The sequence below is a fragment of the Antennarius striatus genome, chromosome 7, assembly GCF_040054535.1.
Source record: "Antennarius striatus isolate MH-2024 chromosome 7, ASM4005453v1, whole genome shotgun sequence".
Classification (NCBI taxonomy): Eukaryota; Metazoa; Chordata; class Actinopteri; order Lophiiformes; family Antennariidae; genus Antennarius; species Antennarius striatus.
Genome location: NC_090782.1, coordinates 3,706,557 through 3,726,043, shown reverse-complemented (window position 1 = coordinate 3,726,043; position 19,487 = coordinate 3,706,557). Strand labels below are relative to the sequence as shown.

At 40.2% G+C, this 19,487-nt stretch overlaps 1 protein-coding gene across 2 annotated transcripts in view; it reads left to right on the top strand.

Moving 5' to 3' along the window:
• cherp (calcium homeostasis endoplasmic reticulum protein) overlaps positions 1-8,052 on the top strand; it is a 36,447-nt gene extending 28,395 nt beyond the window's left edge. For both annotated transcript variants that reach the window (XM_068319708.1, XM_068319707.1), the window contains 10 exons: positions 598-852; positions 993-1,188; positions 1,295-1,536; positions 2,859-2,992; positions 3,770-3,856; positions 4,301-4,447; positions 4,719-4,832; positions 4,910-4,998; positions 6,568-6,753; positions 6,854-8,052. In XM_068319708.1, the coding sequence (XP_068175809.1) occupies positions 598-852; positions 993-1,188; positions 1,295-1,536; positions 2,859-2,992; positions 3,770-3,856; positions 4,301-4,447; positions 4,719-4,832; positions 4,910-4,998; positions 6,568-6,753; positions 6,854-6,891 (1,488 nt within the window). In that variant the 3' untranslated portion in view covers positions 6,892-8,052. The remainder of the gene's footprint in view (positions 1-597; positions 853-992; positions 1,189-1,294; positions 1,537-2,858; positions 2,993-3,769; positions 3,857-4,300; positions 4,448-4,718; positions 4,833-4,909; positions 4,999-6,567; positions 6,754-6,853) is intronic.
• Positions 8,053-19,487: the final 11,435 nt, after the last annotated feature.

Genomic DNA, 19,487 nt, shown 5'->3' with positions numbered 1-19,487 from the left:
GACCGTAGATCTATGAAAGTAGGTCAGAGCACTAGCTTTGATCTTTGACCTTTCAGGGTAGGTCAGGGTACCCTGAAAGTACAGTAGTACCTGACTAGTGCATATGGAGAAGGCCAGTGTAAGACCATATATCAAAGCTAGTGCATAGGTAGATCAAAGCACTAGCTTTGATCTAGGGTCTTACTCACACTGGCCTTCTCCCTCGTCTTTCTATCCTATATGGTTCCTTAGTATACAAAAGTTGAAATTTGACCATGATCTACTTTTTTCAATGTCATCATCTTATTTTATTCCCCTTTGCCGCCCGGGTTATGTGTTTTTTGTTTCATTTTCTATCTGCAATGGTTGCGAAGATATTTGGTGGACAAATGAACGAACAGATGAACATGTTCGTGTGTTCATCTGACAATTACAATACATCACCGCTTTAAAGCAGGATGTAAAAATTTGGTCTTGTGTTAGTCAGTGCCTATATTCAGCCTCCTCTGTGTTCAGTAGACAAGTATATCTTCCATTGAAAGGTCTTGTCCAGCCAGTGGCCTCTCTGGCGTTGTGCTGTGTCTAATGTGAACTTTTCTCACATATGACCCTTCCCAGCCTCCTTATGACCCAAACCAGCCACCACCTCCTTGCCCACCCTGGAATAGCCATGAAGGGATGTGGAATGATCAGAGGGACCCAGGGAGCTGGAGTGGAGGTCCACCAAGAGAAGGAGGCCCCTGGAGTGGTCCAGGCGGCTCAGACCCAGGTCCTCCATCTTGGAACTCATATGACCAGCAACCGCCATGGGGGAACCAGCCTGACCAGCCCCCATGGGGCCAGAGGGAACCTCCATTTCCTCCACGTATGCAGGCATGTGGGGCATGATTTGCTGTGTTTGTCCTGTATTACACACCAGAAATTAAATTATGTCCAGGTCTAAATATTTTTGTTGTAGCAATTTTTTTGTGTTAATTCACATTCATTGAACTGTAACATGCATTTTATTGCAGAGACCTCCCCATTTTAGAGGGCCATTCCCCCCCCACCAGCAGCCACCGCCATTCAACCAACCCCCTCCGCCACCACACAATTTCGGACGCTTTCCACCACGCTTTATGCAGGATGACTTTCCTCCCAGACATCACTATGACAGGCCACCATACCCCCCACATCGCTTTGACTATCCTCAGGGAGATTTTCCTGGAGGTGTGAAGTTATTTAAAAGTCTCTATCAAGCTTCCTGTGTTTTCAGCTGTAGCTGTAATTAAGGAATTTTGTTGTGTTTTTTAAAATATCCACCTTTGATTACCAGAGTTGCCGGGTCCTCCTCCACATCACCATCCGAATCAGAGACTTCCCCCCCCAGGTATCGGGACTGATCACCCGCCTTGGGGTGGAGGCCAGCACCCAGATTTTGGCCCACCCCCACACGGCTTCAATGGCCACTCACCCCATATTCGTCATCGGCAGCATCCTGTCCAAGATGATCCTAGTCTTGTACCCAATGTACCATACTTTGATCTGCCAGCTGGCCTCATGGCTCCACTGGTCAAAGTAAGTCACATATTTTACTATGACACATAATTCATCTTTGTGAGACTTGTCAGCTTCTGTTTGTTTGTTAGCAAATACTTTGCACTGCATATTGACTCACATAGCAGATCTTATTTTTCAAAATAAGACTATTTGCTTTTGTCTGCTTTCATTTTGGCTCACCTGTACCTCATTAAGTAAAAATCTTGAGAATTATGCAGAGAACTGAATAATTCAGTTCAGCTGACATAATTCAGCTAACAGACGAGGTTAGGCACAAATCTCCATGGACTATGATGTTTGCAGATGACCTTGTGATCTGCAGTGAGAGCAGGGAACAGGTGGAGGAGAAGGTAGAGAGGTGGAGGTTTGTCCTGGAAAAGAGAGGAATGAAGCTTAGCTACAGTAAGACAGAGTGTGTGTGAATGAGAGGGACCCAAGTGGAAGAGTGAGGTTACAGGAAGAAGAGATCAAGAAGGTCAAGGATTTTAAGTACTCAGGGTCAACAGTCCAGAGCAATGGAGAGTGTGGAAAAGAGGTGAAGAGGCGTGTACAGGCAGGATGGAACGGGTGGAGGAAAGTGTCAGATGTGATGTGTGATAGTTTCAGCTAAAATGAAAGGAAAGGTGTACAAAACTGTGGTGAGACCAGCGATGATGTTTTGGTCTGGAGACAGTGTAACTGAGGAAAAGACAGGAGACAGAGCTGGAGGTATTAATAAATACAAATGAAGAATAAATAGAATGACAACCAACATACAGTATACAGTACAGTATGTTCTATCATATCAGTTCCCTGAAACATGTTATTCAGTTATTCTTACATAATGAGTGCCATAGGTGAACAAAGTTTCACAATTGTACGAAAGCAGGACTTGTTGGAGCTCAGTGAACAGACAGTGCAGATGACAGTCTGGGGAAGGAGGTCAATTATTTTGATTGCATATTTTGCACCTAGAAACTTGATAAACTTAGCGCTTGTTTTGGCAAAATACATTCTCATGCTTACATTATTATTAACACACTTCTGACAACATAGAAAGGATTATCTACTGATGGAAGTTACAGAGATGTGTCTCGACTCTGATGGTATAGCCAGAGTCAATACCGTCAGAGTATTGACACTCATAAGAAGTAAATGTTCAGAGAATGACCTTTTTAAGGGTGTGTGGTCTATGCATACACTCTGTAAAAACTGCTGGAAATAATTTCACTCATGGTTTGTTGATATGCATGTCATCACTGTTTTCTTCAGTTTTACTTGTTTTCATATTTGTAGGTATGTTTTGCTCAGAGAATTTTTCCCATTGTTTCACAACAATTTTTGTGTCATCTTTGGCTCAGCTTGAGGACTGTGATTATAAACCTCTGGACCCCAAAGACATCCGTCTGCCTCCTCCCATGCCTCCAAGTGATCGACTGTTAGCTGCTGTGGAAGCTTTTTACAGCCCTCCATCTCATGATCGGCCCAGGAACAGGTACACACATTTTCACCAAGATACAACAGGCTTAACTGGATAAAATCATAGTTTTCAGTTTATTCGTTTATTTGTTGTTTGTTTGTTTTACTAATTAGTTAATGACAGGCGTCACATTGTAACAACCAAATAATAAACCCTGGTTGTTATCCAAAGCTGTTTACATTAAACTTTAAGAAAGTTTCTTGAAGACGGTTCACCTCTCATCCAAGAGGCTTCTTGAGTTCTAACCATGACCTGGACAAATGAGAACCTACACAGACAATCCTGAATGTTATTTCAGATACTTAAAAGATGACAAATGTGTTTTGAATCTGTTTTTAAACCGGTTTATGCTTAACCAATGGATGAGGACCTATTCCAGTCATTTTGCACTCACAGTCCTGTGTAAAATGTATTGTAACCTACAATCATCAGCCTGCTTCATCTTGTTTCCTTTCACACATCAATTTTAAAAATTCATACTTCTACCTTCTTTTGGAAAGTACATTCTTCACTTGAAGGCTCTAATTTCACCAATGATGAACAGTCAATGAGTGTAATTATTCATCATTCTGATATCATACATCTCTTCTTGACTGAATCAAACTGTCTCTACTCAACACTACAACACTCATTTATTGCCCACTTTTCCTTCTTGAAAAGTGGGCAGTGGCCAACGCAAAGGAGCACCATGACATCATGTCTTTCTGTCCAGTAGTTTTGAAGAGGCAGCATTGCTAGTTTCTGATAGTGTGTTATAATAACATGACTGGTTGTGGGTTGTTCCTTCACCAGTGAAGGCTGGGAGCAGAATGGCCTGTATGAGTTCTTCAGGGCCAAGATGAGAGCCAGACGGAAAAAGGGACAAGAGAAACGCAACAGGTGATGTCTGGGTTCATTTGGATCTGTCTATTGTTCAAGTCACACACGTTGCTCCATTAAAAATTCCATTGTCATTCAAATTGAGTCAGATTGTAGTCAGTATGTTTATATTCAAATTGATGTTAATTCCAGTTTCCATGTTACATTGTCATATGTTTAGTACTTCATTTGTTTATTATTGTTTTGTAGTATGCACTCTATTACTATAAGTAGAGAATTCATGTTAATGGAGAAGTGAAGAAGGGGTAGGATTAAATAAGCTTATGCTTCATCCTACTCCTTTTCGGGTATGTTTTGTGTATTATTATTATTGTCTTGATTATTGTTGTTATTCTGCACACATGTTCGAAATAAAGCATTCATTCAATGTTAAAGGCCGGAGACGGTTGAGCAGCGTCTTGAATATTTTAGCTGAATTTGTCTTGTATGGCTCCCCCCTTCCAGTGGCCGTGGAGGCAGTTCATCCAGGAGTCACTCTCGCAGCAGAGGGAGGTCTTCATCTCGCTCTAGCTCTCGATCCTCAAAGTCTTCTCGGTCACGGTCCCGCTCATCTCGCTCCCGCAGCCGCTCCCGCTCCTATTCGCGATCCAGGTCTGTTAGCCAACATACAGTATATTAAAAAGAGAAAAAAAGAATCAGCTGGACTTGCTTGAGGTTGGTTGAAGACGTGCGTGTGTGTGTGTTGATTGAGTGAGTGAGTGAGTGAGTTAGTTAGGGAGGACTACTTATTTGTAGACCAGAAAAGATGTTTCTTTTTCTTCATAATATGACCCTTAAAGTATAAATATGGAGTTTTACAACAATCTCTACATCAGACACACAAAAAACATTACCTAATATGTCTTAACCTGCATCTGTTCAGGTCCAGAAGTAGATCCAGGTCATCTCGAAGTCGCTCTCACTCCAGATCTAGGTCGCGTTCACATTCACCAACGAAGGCATGGCGTGGAACCAAATCCCGGAGTCCCTCCCCCCTGTAAGTCACAGCTGTTTGATGTGATGCCTTCAAAAAAGTCTCCATTCTTGTTTTACTCCAGCTCTTGCTCTCTTTAGCTCTGCGTCAGTGTCAGCTGCTGCTCCCTCCAAACCAGATATCAGGCTAGGGGAAGAGAACAAGGGCCATCAGCTGCTGATGAAGATGGGTATGCTCTTTTTGTGTTCTCTTAAATTTTCTAGGAAAACTAGTTTACATCTTTTTGTAATGTAATGTACAGGTCGTGTTTGGCTAGCTTCAGGGTAAAGCAATTTAGAAGAATAGAATAGAATGCCTTTAATGTCATTATACACAAGTGTACAATAAAATTCTTCGATAACTCTGCAAAATATTCAAGTATAAAGTAACCATAAATACAAAACGAAACAAAAACGAAACAAAAACAAAACACAGGTACGAAAATAAGCAGTTATGAGAATATATTTACAATGAACCCTTGAGATTGTACGGCAGAGGGCTCAGTAGTAGTGAACCAGGTTGTTCAGGGAGCACCCGGTGATGAGGTTCAGAACCTCCAACCTGTAGGCTGACTCGTTATTATTATGACACCAGTGTCATCAGCAAATTTCTCAAGGAAGTTGCCTGTTAGTCAGGGCGCAGTCATGGGTGTACAGGGTGTACAGCATTGGACTGAGCACACAGCCCTGGGAGGGGCCCAGTGCTCACATCCAGGGTAGCGGAATACTAATCCCCCAGCCTGACTGACTGCCAGTGGTTTGTGAGAAAACTCAGATACATGAACAGGTGTGCTCGTCGATACCCAGACCACGCAGTTTGAACAACAGTCTGATCGGAACAAGTGTGTTGAAGGCAGAACTGAAGTCTACGAACAACATCTGCGCATATCTGCCAGGGTGTTCTAGGTGTTCACGTACTGTGTTGAGGCACCGTGTTGATTGCATCACCAGTGAACCTGTTGGCTCTGTAAACAAACTTATGCTGATCAAGACTTGGAGGCAGCAGAGTTTTTATGTGCCTCTGGACCATCCTCTCAAAGCACTTCATTACTGTGGATGTAAGAGCCACAGGTCTGTAATCGTTCAGGCTGCTGATCGACTTCTTCTTTGGGGACGGGTACGATGGTGGCCGATTTCAGGCAGCTGGGGACTGTGCAGGTGGCCAGTGACAGGTTAAAGATAGATGTAAAGACTTCTGCTAGCTTTTCCGCACAGCCCCTCAGTACCCACCCATGGACGCCATCAGGCCCGGCAGCCTTCGATGGGTTCATACCGCGGAGCACCTTTCTCACCACCTCTGTGCTCACAGTGAGGGCCAGGGTGTCGGGGGGCAGCAGTGTGGGGGAAACCTACCCCTCTCCAACACAAGCTGGTGCTGGTGGTGGGAGCACTGGAGCAGTTCATATTAAGAAGCTTGTGGATGCCCTGTCAAGCACGTCAGAGATTCGCCTCCTTGAGGTGTCCCTCAACCTTTCTGGCTCAAGCTTCCTTTGCCCACTTGATGCCCTACTTCAGGTTTGATCTGGCCGAGTTGTAAAGCTCCATGTCTCCAGGCCTGAAGGCAGAGTGTCGTGCAGTTAGCATCTGTTCCCCCTCACTGGTCTCCCACTGTTTCCTATTTAGATAATGCCTAACCATCTTCTCTTCACAGATATTATCCATGCATGTTTTAATGACCTATACATGACCTAAATATGACCTATATGTTCCATACCATCTGCTTGCTTGCTTTCTGGCTTATGTTGTCCTGTCTTCTCTAGGTTGGAGTGGTTCAGGTGGTTTGGGGGCCAAAGAGCAGGGGATCCAGGATCCCATCAAGGGAGGGGATGTAAGAGATAAATGGGACCAGTACAAAGGTGTGGGGGTATCACTTGATGATCCTTATGAGAACTATCGCAGAAACAAGAGCTACAACTTTGTTGCCCGTATGAAGGCCCGAGAGGAAGGTGCGTATGTTGTGTAAGCACTTTTAGATAGCTATGTAGTGTAGGTTTTGATGCATTTTCAGACGAATTCCAACTATCCAACTTTTGTTTTCTTATATAGTTAATCGGGAACCTCAGGAGGCCCCTTCAACTGAATGATGTCATCAGTCTCCACAACATCCCTCTTCCTAATACCACCAAGGATCTGAATTTCACATACATTAGTCTTGTTAACAAAAGTACACCACTACACTTGAAAACTGAAACACAGCAAAACTTATTTGAAAAACAAACAGCATGGAAGAGTCAGACCAAATTCAAGGCATCAGATCTGCAGGTGGAATGATATAGGCTCGCCCAAGTAACATGGCACAGCTCACAGGATATTTCACTCCCTGTGATGGCTGATGACACTCACAGACTGTGCCTGAACATTTAAGGTTGTCCAGGGAAACATGGAACAAATGTTTAAGAGTTGAAAAATTTTATTATTAATGCATTTCTTTTGAAATTGATTGTACCTCTCCAGCACTCAATAATTGGAAAAAGATACATGTAACACCAATCAATGCCAAGTTTTCAGAACCCGAGAGAGCATGAGTGTGACACTATCTTGAATTGAGATGTCTGATTAAAAGTTACAAAATCAGTACGGACCACACTCTCTTCAATTATTCCAAAACTGGTCATGACACATTTTTAACCCAAGAAATTGCTTCGAAAAGCTAAGGAGTCAACTGAGGAGAGCTTCGTCAACACAAGTCATCAGCTACTTAGAGAAAATTTGCTTTTTTTCCCAATGTCTTTGGATGATTTTAGTTTACCAGTTTTAGCCAGCACTCATCATGAACTACTGATGCCATCTGCTCAATGTTTCCAGCATTTTATTAGTTTGTGAGTTTTTTTGTCCAAAACGGTCTTTGTGCGCAAGCGGTGTACTTTTCTGGAAATAATACAGTGAGCACTATGATTGTGACAACAGATGTTTGTTTTTTTCTCTCGGTAGGTGCTCAAAAAATGAAATAATTGTTAACACAATTTTTGAAATTCCATTCTTTTTCCTACAGAGTAAAATATTGAAAAGGTGCAGTAGCTTCAAAAATGAATGATTAATTATCCTATTCATGTTTGCATATTTTAATAGTTGAATGAGGAAACATGCAGTTTATATTGAGTTTAACAGTTTTTACTTTTGTGCTTGAGAACAAAAATAGGATGGTATTTTGGATTTGCTTTTGAATCTTTTTTTTTGCCGTTTATCATTTTTCGTGTAATTTCTTCTGTGAACAAACTAAGTAACATTTACATGTACTGTAGTTAAATAAATACTAAAAAATAAAAGGATATGGTTCTCATTTATATATTTTCTCCACAACGGAGTAGTTTAATGTTTTTGCCAGTGCAGGTAATTGCAGAAAGTACAGACAATATTCTAGACTCATTACATATAAACTCATTACATATAAAATAAAATATTTTGATAAATATGGTTTGCAACCCCTGGCAAAAATGATGGAATCACCAGTCTTGGAGGATATTCATTTAGTTTAATGTGTAAAAGCAGACCACAAACATGGCACAAAACCAAATGGTACCTTTCTGGCTTTCAGAAACACTAAAAGGGGAGAAAGTGTGATCATGAATTGGGGTTTTTTTTTTCCAAATCCAGTAGAGAGAAAAAACTAGGAAATCACTCAAAAAGTATGGAATCATAAAAAACAACACATAAACACACCACTAGTACTTTGCTGCACCACCACTGGATTTTATAACAGCTTGCAGTCTCTTAAGAGCATGGACTTAATGACTCACAAAGTACTTGCTGCCAGATCAGCTTTGCAGGTTGGATCATGTTAACTATTGGAATAATACACAAAAAACTTGGTATTTGTAGGAAATTAAGATGACCAAATGAAATGTGTAGGGTATACTTTTATTGCCTGCTGAGGTGGTGATGGTCACCACCACAGACACTAAAATAATTATGGCAGATGGTGTCTCTCACTGCTCTGTCTTCTGGAATAACTGACAGGCGGACGTGGTCATCATTGGGGTCTCCAGTTTGTAGGGTAGGGTGTTGCTCTTCTCTGATAGTGGCAATAATATGAAGAACAAAATTACACAATTATTTGACAGGCTCTCTCAGGAATCATTCTGAGGTGATGTAGGTATTGGAAACAAACTTTCAGCCAGCCTGTGGTCATTTCCACCCAGCCACCTGTCCAGCAGTAAACCCAGTTGAAGTTCTGTTGGGGGCCTGGGTCAGTGTAAGAATTCAGCAGCCTTGGTTGGCATGGGCAGCCCTTGTCCCCCAGAAAGAAAAGACATGAAATTTTCCTTCATTCACTAGAGAGAGTTAAAGCAGTGGTCCCTAACCCCCGGGCCACGGACCGGTATCTAAAACCATGCTTCCATTTCCAACCTCCTGGAGGTCTTTGTGGAGTGGGATTTTCTGCAGTGACTGGAAAGAAAAACAAACTGCGGAATAGACCGGACGTCTGGAACCCACTTCAGGTGTCATTGTTGTCAGGTTCATGCAACCTAAAACATTCAAAACAGACAAAAAGGAGAAGACAACAGTTTATATTTTTTACTCGCGAGGAGAACGGACAGAGGTGTGCTCGATACAAACGTCTATCCGCTCCCAACATTTCTCTGCCGAACCCTCTTTTTATTTAGGGCAGTCCCTGTTTACATTTATTTTTCTAAGGGATGGGGGGCAGAAAGACAACAGTAAAACAACATCTGGCATGATGCAATAAAAAAGTGACACAGTCCTTCTAATCTGTTTTAGGGCATCCTCTCCTTTAAAGATAACAACCAGTGTATGTCATTCAGAGGTCGCATCCTGCTCAAATGGCTCCCACCAACACTCTGGTGGTCCCCCTGCTGACTTTGTCTGCCTGTAAAAGAACTTAAACATAGCAATACACTTTATACAGATATAAACATTAACATGGCCATGTTAGAAAGAGTAAAAGGAATATAAGAAAGAGTAAATATGAGGTAATTTATATACATTATTCTAATATTTCCCTCCTTTTTATCACATATTTGCTCAAATCCTCACATCACTGTATCAACTTCTTCATAATGATTTTCAGCTGTCAGTTCATTTTCATGAGCACAAACATGCATACACTTGGAGATCATGTTATGGGTCTAAATCATAATTCTCACTGTCATCGTCGATGTAGCCATCAGGAGCGAGTAAAGGGTACAGTTGAGCCATGCTTTTCTCCATGGGCGAAATAGCTGTGGTGATTAAACGGTCAACAAGAGAACGCAGACAAGGTGTACAACAACATCCACACAAAATCATAATTGCAGTTAGAACTCCAATTGAAACTGAAACTGAGGTCACTAAAGCTCTATACTTGCCAAAGGCATTCATCCATAAATCCCACATGGATGTGTCGACACCAGAGTGTTCCTTCATTTTGCCATTGAGAGTCCTAAGTCTCTCTATAGCTTTGGTGAGGCTTCCGTCAGCAGCTGTGTTCTTGGGGATGAAAGTGCAACACCCCTCCCCAGACATAGAGCAAACCCCTCCCTTCTCCGTCATGTCCACGGCTATTCTATTCTGAAATGTCATTAGGGGGGGTTGCTGATAGCTGATTGTAAACAGCCTCAAACCCACTCTGTGTTCAGTTCCCCAGTTTTTGAAAATTATAGTGGATGTAGTTGATCCTGTCTACGTTCTTGTCAATCGTACACCACCAACAAAACAAGGACTCAAATCCTCCTGCTACCTGATCGGTTAATTTGTATTCGTCGGGAACCCCACGTGGCACACCAATGGCATCAATATAAGTGGGATCATTATTATGTAGTGAACGTTCTTGTTTACGTATTACTGGGAAATCCCTTCTATCAGCTAACGCAGCAACTCTATTAGCAGACATTTGATAAATTGAAACCGGTAGCATCAATGTAAACAAGAGCACAGGCTCCTGTATAATTGTGTGGCAGTCTGTCAAAAAGTCTGTCGTCTCCACACTACCACCAAATGTCAGCCCTAGCTACTGGTCTGAAAGTTCCAGGTACTCTAATGACTTTTTTACATGAAATTTGAGAGAGATTTTCTAATCGTTTTCCAAGTCCAGTTATATTGATACAAGTAAAATTAACGGGTACAACCTTTTTAGAGAATAATAGTTTTTCGTTATCAGTAGTGGTGACTGGGAAGACATAATCACACTTGTTACAATTTGCATTAGGATTAGTACTAGTCATGACCTCCAATACACATTGTTCTGGAATAACTGCAGGAACTACTTGTAAAATAGGTCTAGGCCCCATGCATACAACACAATCACTATTCGTCACTCTGGCAGCCTGTTCTACCATAAGCAGCCAATTGTTATTTATTCCACTAACACCGGTTTTAACCTGGAACCAACCATCGACATCCTCGAAAGACATACTGACAGCTCTTACGCCAGCTTGTTGTGTATAATTATTCATTCTAGGTTGTTCCGTTGATTTCATGGTACTGTTTACACACACAACAACAGGGAAATAAGGGTCTGATCCCTGGGACCAGGCCCACAGCAGTAACCCCCAACAGGATGTGTTAAATAATGTAGCATTTGGGGGCCGTATTTTACTGTCAGGAAGAGAAAAGGTCAATCTAAGTTTTTCACCTAGATGGCTGAGGGTTACCCTATCTTTAAAGAATGTGGCTTCTTCACTATGACCAGGCGGCCAGTACTGCCCATCCTGGGTTGTAATAAAAGCGCTCCAATCAAGTCGTAGAATGTGTCCCGTTAAATACCACCAATAGCCTGTCCAATGTTTACTCAAATTTTCTGTTCTACTCCAGAATCCTTTCAATGCTGTTATAGGAATATTCACAGAGGTTGTAGTATTAGGAGACACAGTAAGGGTTATTGAGTTGTTATACACCCAGGATGTTATCCATGGAACGTAATTTGTCGGTGCAACATTTCTTTTTGCACACTTAATGTCTTGCAACTGAAATGTGTGGGGTTTTGACGCCTCACATAGGTACCACATAATTAGAAGCACTAACAATAAAAAGAAAATCAATACCCAACATCTTATAACTTGTTTTAAACACTTAGGGGTCGTTTTGGCTGAAATGCGAAACCCTCTACCAGGATTGGTGTCTTGTAAGATCTTCACTGACTTTCGGATCTCACCAGTCTCTATACGTCTGGATCCACCCTATTATCAGGCTTTAGCTCACCTCTCCTATAGGGCCTTTCAGCTGAAATGACCTTTTTACAATGTGTTAAATGAACCCAGGTTGACCTCTCTGCTACTTTCACAGCGTTGGGGGTTGTCAGCAGTACCTGATATGGTCCTTCCCACCTTGGTGAATACCAGTGCTTCTTCTTTATACTTCTTATCAATACCCAATCTCCTGGCTCAACTAAATGGACTTCCTGCTGGGAGACAAAATGATTCTCATCAATTTGTTTTTGTTTTTCCAATATATTCGTCATATAATCAGCTAAATTAGCTTCATCATCGAGTTTCCATTGATTTTAAAATTTGGGCAATCTATAAGGTCTTCCAAAAAGCGTTTCATAGGGTGTTAATCCTGAAGTACACGTAATATTGATATAAAATTTTACTAAGTCCACACATTGTCCATGGTCTTCCTGTTTCTTCAATACATTTTCTCATCTGTTTTTGATCGTTCCATTCATTCTTTACACTAGACCAGAACTTTGAGGGTGGTACGCCTAATGTTTGTTTTTTGGGGGTTTTTTTTTTAGATTGATATAAAGCATTACTCCAATCTTTTTCACAACTTGATTAACAAAGTGAGCGCCATTATCACTATAAATTGTCTCAGTAATACTGTATCTGGGAATGATGTCTTTACAAAGCGCTTTCGCCACCGTCAAAGCATCTGGGTGTTTGGTTGTAAAGAATTCTATCTATTTTAAAAGGCATCTATTATGACCAAGCAGTACTCTTTACCTTCACTTTTATTTAACTCTATAAAGTCCATATGGATAATTTGAAATAAATATAAAGGTGTAGGGACTCATCCTCTACATAGTCTTAAATTCTCTTGTAAGTTGTATTTAGCGCATATTAAGCATGCTCTACAATTTTATTTTTTTTAAATATGATGTCTGTTCTACCATCCCTCCTGTTGAGACATGTGTAACACCATGGCTCAAAATAGCCGCCCATTTGTAGAAGTTTCTGGGTAGGATTAGTTTATTGCTGGGTCATACATAGATGTCTTTTAACAAAATTGCTCCATTCTTTTTCCAAATTTCTTGTTCAGATTCAGGACTTTGTTGTTGCAATTCTTTTAGTATTGTACCATATAAAGTTGATTTTTCTTCTATAGTTAACACATTTATATGTCCTATTGCGGCTGCTTTAGCTGTTTTATCTGCAAACGCATTACCTCGAGATACACTGTCTGTCCCTGAGGTGTGTGCTGCACACTTACAAATGGCTAAGGTTTTTGGCAATTGTACTGCTTTTAAAAGATTAAATAAAAGTTCTGCATGTGTCACTGGTTTACCTGTAGATGTTATCATGCCTCGGTTTTTCCAATATCGAGCAAAAGTGTGAACTGTAGCAAATGCGTACTGACTATCTGTATAAATTGTCACGTCCTTATCTTTCATTAATTTACATGCTTCGGTTAATGCTACTAATTCAGCTGCTAGAGCTGAATAATTGGACGGTAAACATTTAGCCTTTATTACGGTTTTTTGTGTTACCACGGCATATCCTGTTTGTGTTTTTCCTAAATCATTTTTCTTAGAGGAACCATCTACAAATAGCACTTCTCCTATTTCGAGTGGTTGATCTTTTAAATCACTTCTGGTTTTAGCTGTCTTTTCTGGTACATCCTGACAATCATGCTTAGTCCCATCTTCAGGAAGTGGTGACAATGTAGCTGGATTTAACGTAGTGCACCTCTCTATAGTCAGATGAGGTTGAGATAACAATGTTGTCATGCAAGACAGATGTCTTTCAGGTGATAAAAATGTCATATTAGTCTGTAGGAACAGAGCAGAGACAGCATGTGGTACTCTCAAAATCAAAGGATGAAACAAGACTTTCGTAGTGCTTGTTTCTACAGCCATAGATACAATGACTACTTTAACACAGTGTGGCAATGCACACTTACAATTTAGATGAGGCATACGGTATTGGCTTCATTTTATCTCCACATTGTTGTACTAAAACTGAGGTCATAAAATGACCTGTACAATCTAACGTTGAATAAAAGGTTTACTGTAATCTGGCAATGCTAGATTCCAGTGCTAGATACCAGAGTTTGCTTTATTTTACAAAAAGGCATATTCATTCTCTACTGTCCATTTTAGAGGTGCTGTTATTTTAAGGTCTTCGTCATACATCATTTTAATCAAAATTGAGGTTATTTCCACATAGTTTGGCATCCAATTTCTGCAATAATTTATCAAGTCTAAAAATTACATCATCTGCTTTTTAGTTTGTGGTTTAGGCGATTGAAGAATTGCAGTTTTTCCTGTCTTCTACTATTGTTCTCCCTCCTGCACTCAGATTATGTCCCAAGTATTTCACCTGTTGTTTACACATCTGTAATTTATTTTTACTCACTTTATGTCCCTCCTCAGCCAAATGCTTTAATAAGGCCACTGTATCACTTTTACATGTTTTAATTTCAGGTGATGCTAGGAAAACATCATCCACATAAATCAAAATTTGGCTATTTTTTGGAGGTTGGAATTTTGCCATGCTGGCATTCATTGCCTGAGAGTAAATAGTTGGACTCTCACAATACCCTTGGGGTAATCGGGTATAAGTATATCTCTGGCCACCAAAGGTAAATGCAAACCAAAACTGACTGTTCTTATCAACAGGTATAGAGTAAAATGAATTACTGATGTCTACAACAGTGAAAGCTCTAGCATCTGGTCTGAGTGAATTTAGCAAGGTGTAAGGGTCTGGGACGCATGGGGCTCTCTGAAAGACAGCCTTAAATCTTAAACCATGCGCCATCCTACAGATGGTGCTTGTTTTTTTACTGGAAATATTGGAGTATTACATGGTGAATCATTACATTTTATTATTATACCTGCACCTATTAAGTCAGCAATTACTGGTTTTATACCGTCATATGCATCTTGTTTCAATGGATATTGTCGCACACAAGGTCTATGTTCAGTTTTAGGTCTAATTTGTACAGGTAGGGTTCCTTTTATTAATCCAACATCAGTGGAACCTCTCGACCATAATTTCTCTGGTACATCTTTTAACAGTTCTTCTTCTTCTTCTGTAAGCACAAACAGTCACTGCCTAGTGAGGAGATTTTCAGCATGCATGTAAACACCTTTTTGCACTTGGATTGTCCAGAACAATGATTTTCTGGTCAGTCCAGTGGCAGCACTAATAGCCATAGTATCAGAGATGTGTTCCCAATCAACTGCATTTTCACCTTTTACCACCATTTTACTCAAATCTCTCCATTTTTCTGTATTACTTTTATACAAAGCAATAAAAGGTACCGTCCACATTTTGAAAAGTCTTACGGTCTCTGGTGACTACAATTTAACTGCTGCAGCTGCATTAGTCTCTCCATCTGAATAGACATAAGTTACTGTGACTTTTGCTGGTGTGACTTTAGTTAAACTATTTTCATAATTTTCATCAGGGCCTGGTGTAGCTTTGTACCAGAGTGTGATGTGCCGATCCTCCTCTGACATTTTGTCCTGTAATTTAGATATCATCGTTTCTCCCTCTGTCATCAGAGCTGTGGTTCTCATGAGGTGTTTTATTTGGAACATCAAGGGAGTAATAATAAAACAGTTCACCTGTTCCCTGGAGAACAGAAATGTCTTCTTTTTGCAGCTCTGCTTTTCTCTTGAGTACAATGTTTCCCTCAAAACTTAGCATTAATGCTAATCCTAGCAATAGCAGACCATCATGGCGTAGTAGGTTTACAGGACAATCAGAAAACATTAATATGGACATCTGACAGGACTGTCCTTGGGGATCTCTCAACCAAACAGGTTCTGATTGTGATACTATGGACATTTTGTCATTAGCAGATCTCACTATCACACTGTGGTTACTCTGCCTGGAGCCTGGAATAGACTCCTTACGTATCATTTTTCACGCATCAGTGTCACAGAAGAAAGTCACAGGTTTCCCATTTACCATTAGCAATGTTTCTTGTTTTACTCCATCAAGAACAAATCTTGTAAGTTTATAATTAAGAACTTATTTTGTCTCACATTCCACTTTAAAGTCTTACTCTATTTATTTATTTATTTATTTTCTGTCAACGAATCACATTCTCTTAGTCAATCTTAATCTACTCTTTCCTTATCAGGACAATCTCTGGCTACTGTGTCCTTCCTTCCTACAACATAAACATTCTGACATGTTCTATGTAGCTCCACCTCTTCCATCTCCTCCTCCATGTCTCCTACCTCCAAAGCTGCCTCTAAAACCACCCTGATAGAATATTTCTTCTCCTTTCTGATTAAAGGCTCCTGCTGACTTCCTGTTTCTTTTCTTTCACTTATCTTTACTTTCTCTTATCAACGTGCTTAAACTTTCTAAAGAATTCCCGTTCAATATTCCCATTAATGTAAACCCCTTTTTATGATTCGGTGCCAAAATAAAACATTTATAACCTCATATTTACCCCATAATTTGAATTGACTCAATGGGTAATATAAATTTAATACTTATACTTTCAATGGCCTATCAATCACACAATGCACACTCACACTGATCTTCCCATACGTATATGGTTGGATCTTATCAAACACACACTAACTTGGGTGACCTTATTTCAGCCGGGTGGCTGGCATGACACTTTCATACTGAGCAGCTCTCCCCTATAGTATACAGAGAATATATACCAGAAACTGAAAGACTCACCACAAAGTTTATATCAATTACTTATATAATGTATACATTCATATGCCCATTTTATTTCAATGGGATATACAGTATGTGCTAATTCTTTCCTTTTCTTACTTTGTGTTTATACTTTTCTTTTGTTATTTCTTTTTTTCTATTTTTATTTTTTCCCCATTATGTTGTAGCTACCCTTTATTATTATTATTATTATTATTATTATTATTATATTATTATTATTATTATATTATTATTTCATGAAGCGCTGCTATTTTATGTGTTTAATTGACCTCCAATTTATACTATCCTCTATTATCATCTGTCTTAAATTTTAAACTTTTTTAGGATCCTGTTTTTCAATAAGTTTCCAATCTTAACACTGCAGTGTATCTTTGGCCTTTATTTTACTTATTCCTTTCCCCATTTTTAAAAATTTAGTCCAGTCTGTCAACACCTAGGGTGTTCTAAAAACTGGTTTTCTGTCAGTAGGGCAGCAAATCAATTTCCTGTTGTGGTAATTCTCACTTCAACTCTTTCGAGTGGAGAATTCTTGCCTTTGCATCCACACCAGTCTGCTGTTTACAATCCTACTGTTTTGGTATGAAATAAAAATACCTAGTGGTATTTTATTTCCATTCACACTCTCACTCTCTCACAAACGTTTGTTTTACGGAATTTAAGCATCTATTTTGCAGGACTCCGCCATCCTCTCTTTTTCATGGCCCAATTCACACGGAATTTGTCGGACTCCGCCGTCCATCAATTTACACGGAATTTGTCGGACTCCGCCGTCCCTCATTACCTGCTAGTGACTAGTATTTTCAGGGGTTTTTTTTCCTTTTACTTCGCGCGATGACCCTCAGTCATTCATTTCTTTTTTAAACAAACTTCAACTCACCACTGTTGTCTTTCCTCTCTCGAAATGCCGTCAACCCGTAGATCCCAGCTGGTGACTAGGAGTCCGGTCCTGGAAAGGATCTGTTAGGCTGCTCCTAGGCTAGCCTGCCGTGGCCACGGTCTTTCCGGTGTCCTCGTCACCCGCTGGAATCCTTAGGTGTGTTGGCATCCGGCTCGAAGGACCAAATTAATGTCAGGTTCATGCAACCTAAAACATTCAAAACACAGACAAAAAGGAGAAGACAACAGTTTATATTTTTTACTCGCGAGGAGAACGGACAGAGGTGTGCTCGATACAAACGTCTATCCGCTCCCAACATTTCTCTGCCGAACCCCCTTTTTATTTAGGGCAGTCCCTGTTTACATTTATTTTTCTAAGGGATGGGGGGCAGAAAGACAACAGTAAAACAACATCTGGCATGATGCAATAAAAAAGTGACACAGTCCTTCTAATCTGTTTTAGGGCATCCTCTCCTTTAAAGATAACAGCCAGTGTCACTCTTATTGTCATTCAGAGGTCGCATCCTGCTCAAATGGCTCCCACCAACACTCTGGTGGTCCCCCTGCTGACTTTGTCTGCCTGTAAAAGAACTTAAAACATAGCAATACACTTTATACAGATATAAACATTAACATGGCCATGTTAGAAAGAGTAAAAGGAATATAAGAAAGAGTAAATATGAGATAATTTATATACATTATTCTAACAATTGTCTCCCGTTCCGCCGAGATCAGTGGTCTTGTGGTGGAAAGTTTTTAATATAATAAAATAATAAAATAAAAAAATAAAATAATATAATTTAATTGAACCAAAGATGTGAAGTGTTGTGTGTGTCATATTATTCAGGTCTTGTGAAGGTGGCCCCAGGATGTCTCGAGGTCATGAAGACGCTGCATGAAAATAATTCCTCTTAGACCATATTTGGAAATGCTTGCATGACTGTGGGTATCCTTGGAAGAAGTTAGACACTGACAGAAGAAGCTAGCCAGGTCATTTCATATGCTATACCTGAAATTAGAATGTATGTTTCTGCACAGGGTCATCCAAAGAATGTCTGCAGCAGATCCTCACAGGGTTCGCATGACTAATTATATTATGTCATCAAATAGTTTTGTGAAACTGTCGACTTGATATTTTTGGTAACGTCTGGAGGTCATGATGTACCAACTGAAAGCCCGTAAAGAACTGGTTGAAAGAAGATGGGCCGAGGTTAATACCTCCCCCTAGTCACACATTTAGGGTATAAAAAGATATGTGATCCATTTTCTAGTTTGTACTTGAAGTTTTTTCCTGTACCCAGAATGTTCTGCAACAACACACCGGAGGACTTTTTCATCGTCTCCAGAGCTCTCATTATGCTTAGATAAGTATTTGTTGAACTTGTCTGTTTGTTGAACCTGTCTGTCTGTCAATATCATCGATGATATTATCTGACTCATACTCGACCTATTGATGATATTATTGTACAGCTACTCAACCTATACATGATTTGAATTGACAAATAAATATTTTGTGTTTAATAAACTGTATCCTGTCCTTAAGAAAAACGAAACCCCCAACACAGTCTCCAACCACTAATTCTCATTATTGTAATTGTTAAGTAATGCTCTTATTCTGGGACTTCCTATTGTGCACGGAAGTGGTTACATGTAGATGTAGTGATCTTGTTCGGTTGAGTATGACATGTGTAATATATGAGTGTTCAGGTGAGCGTGGCGGGCTCCAATTTAGTAAAGAGAAGTGAAACTTGTGTCGCTCCGTTCGTGATTCGTTACGCGAATTCCGGATGAACAGACTTGCTATTGTAACAGGTTATGGGCCCAAGGCTGAACGTAAGCGAGCGTGAGTAGTAAGTTAGAAGTTTAGCTCGACGTATCACGTGATAATGTTTGGAGCTGAGGAGAAAATTGGCGGGATACAAGATGGCTAGCCAAGCGACTGGACTTTCAGCACCGCAGCTGTTATTCCACGGGTCATACAAGCTGTGTGAAACACGGTT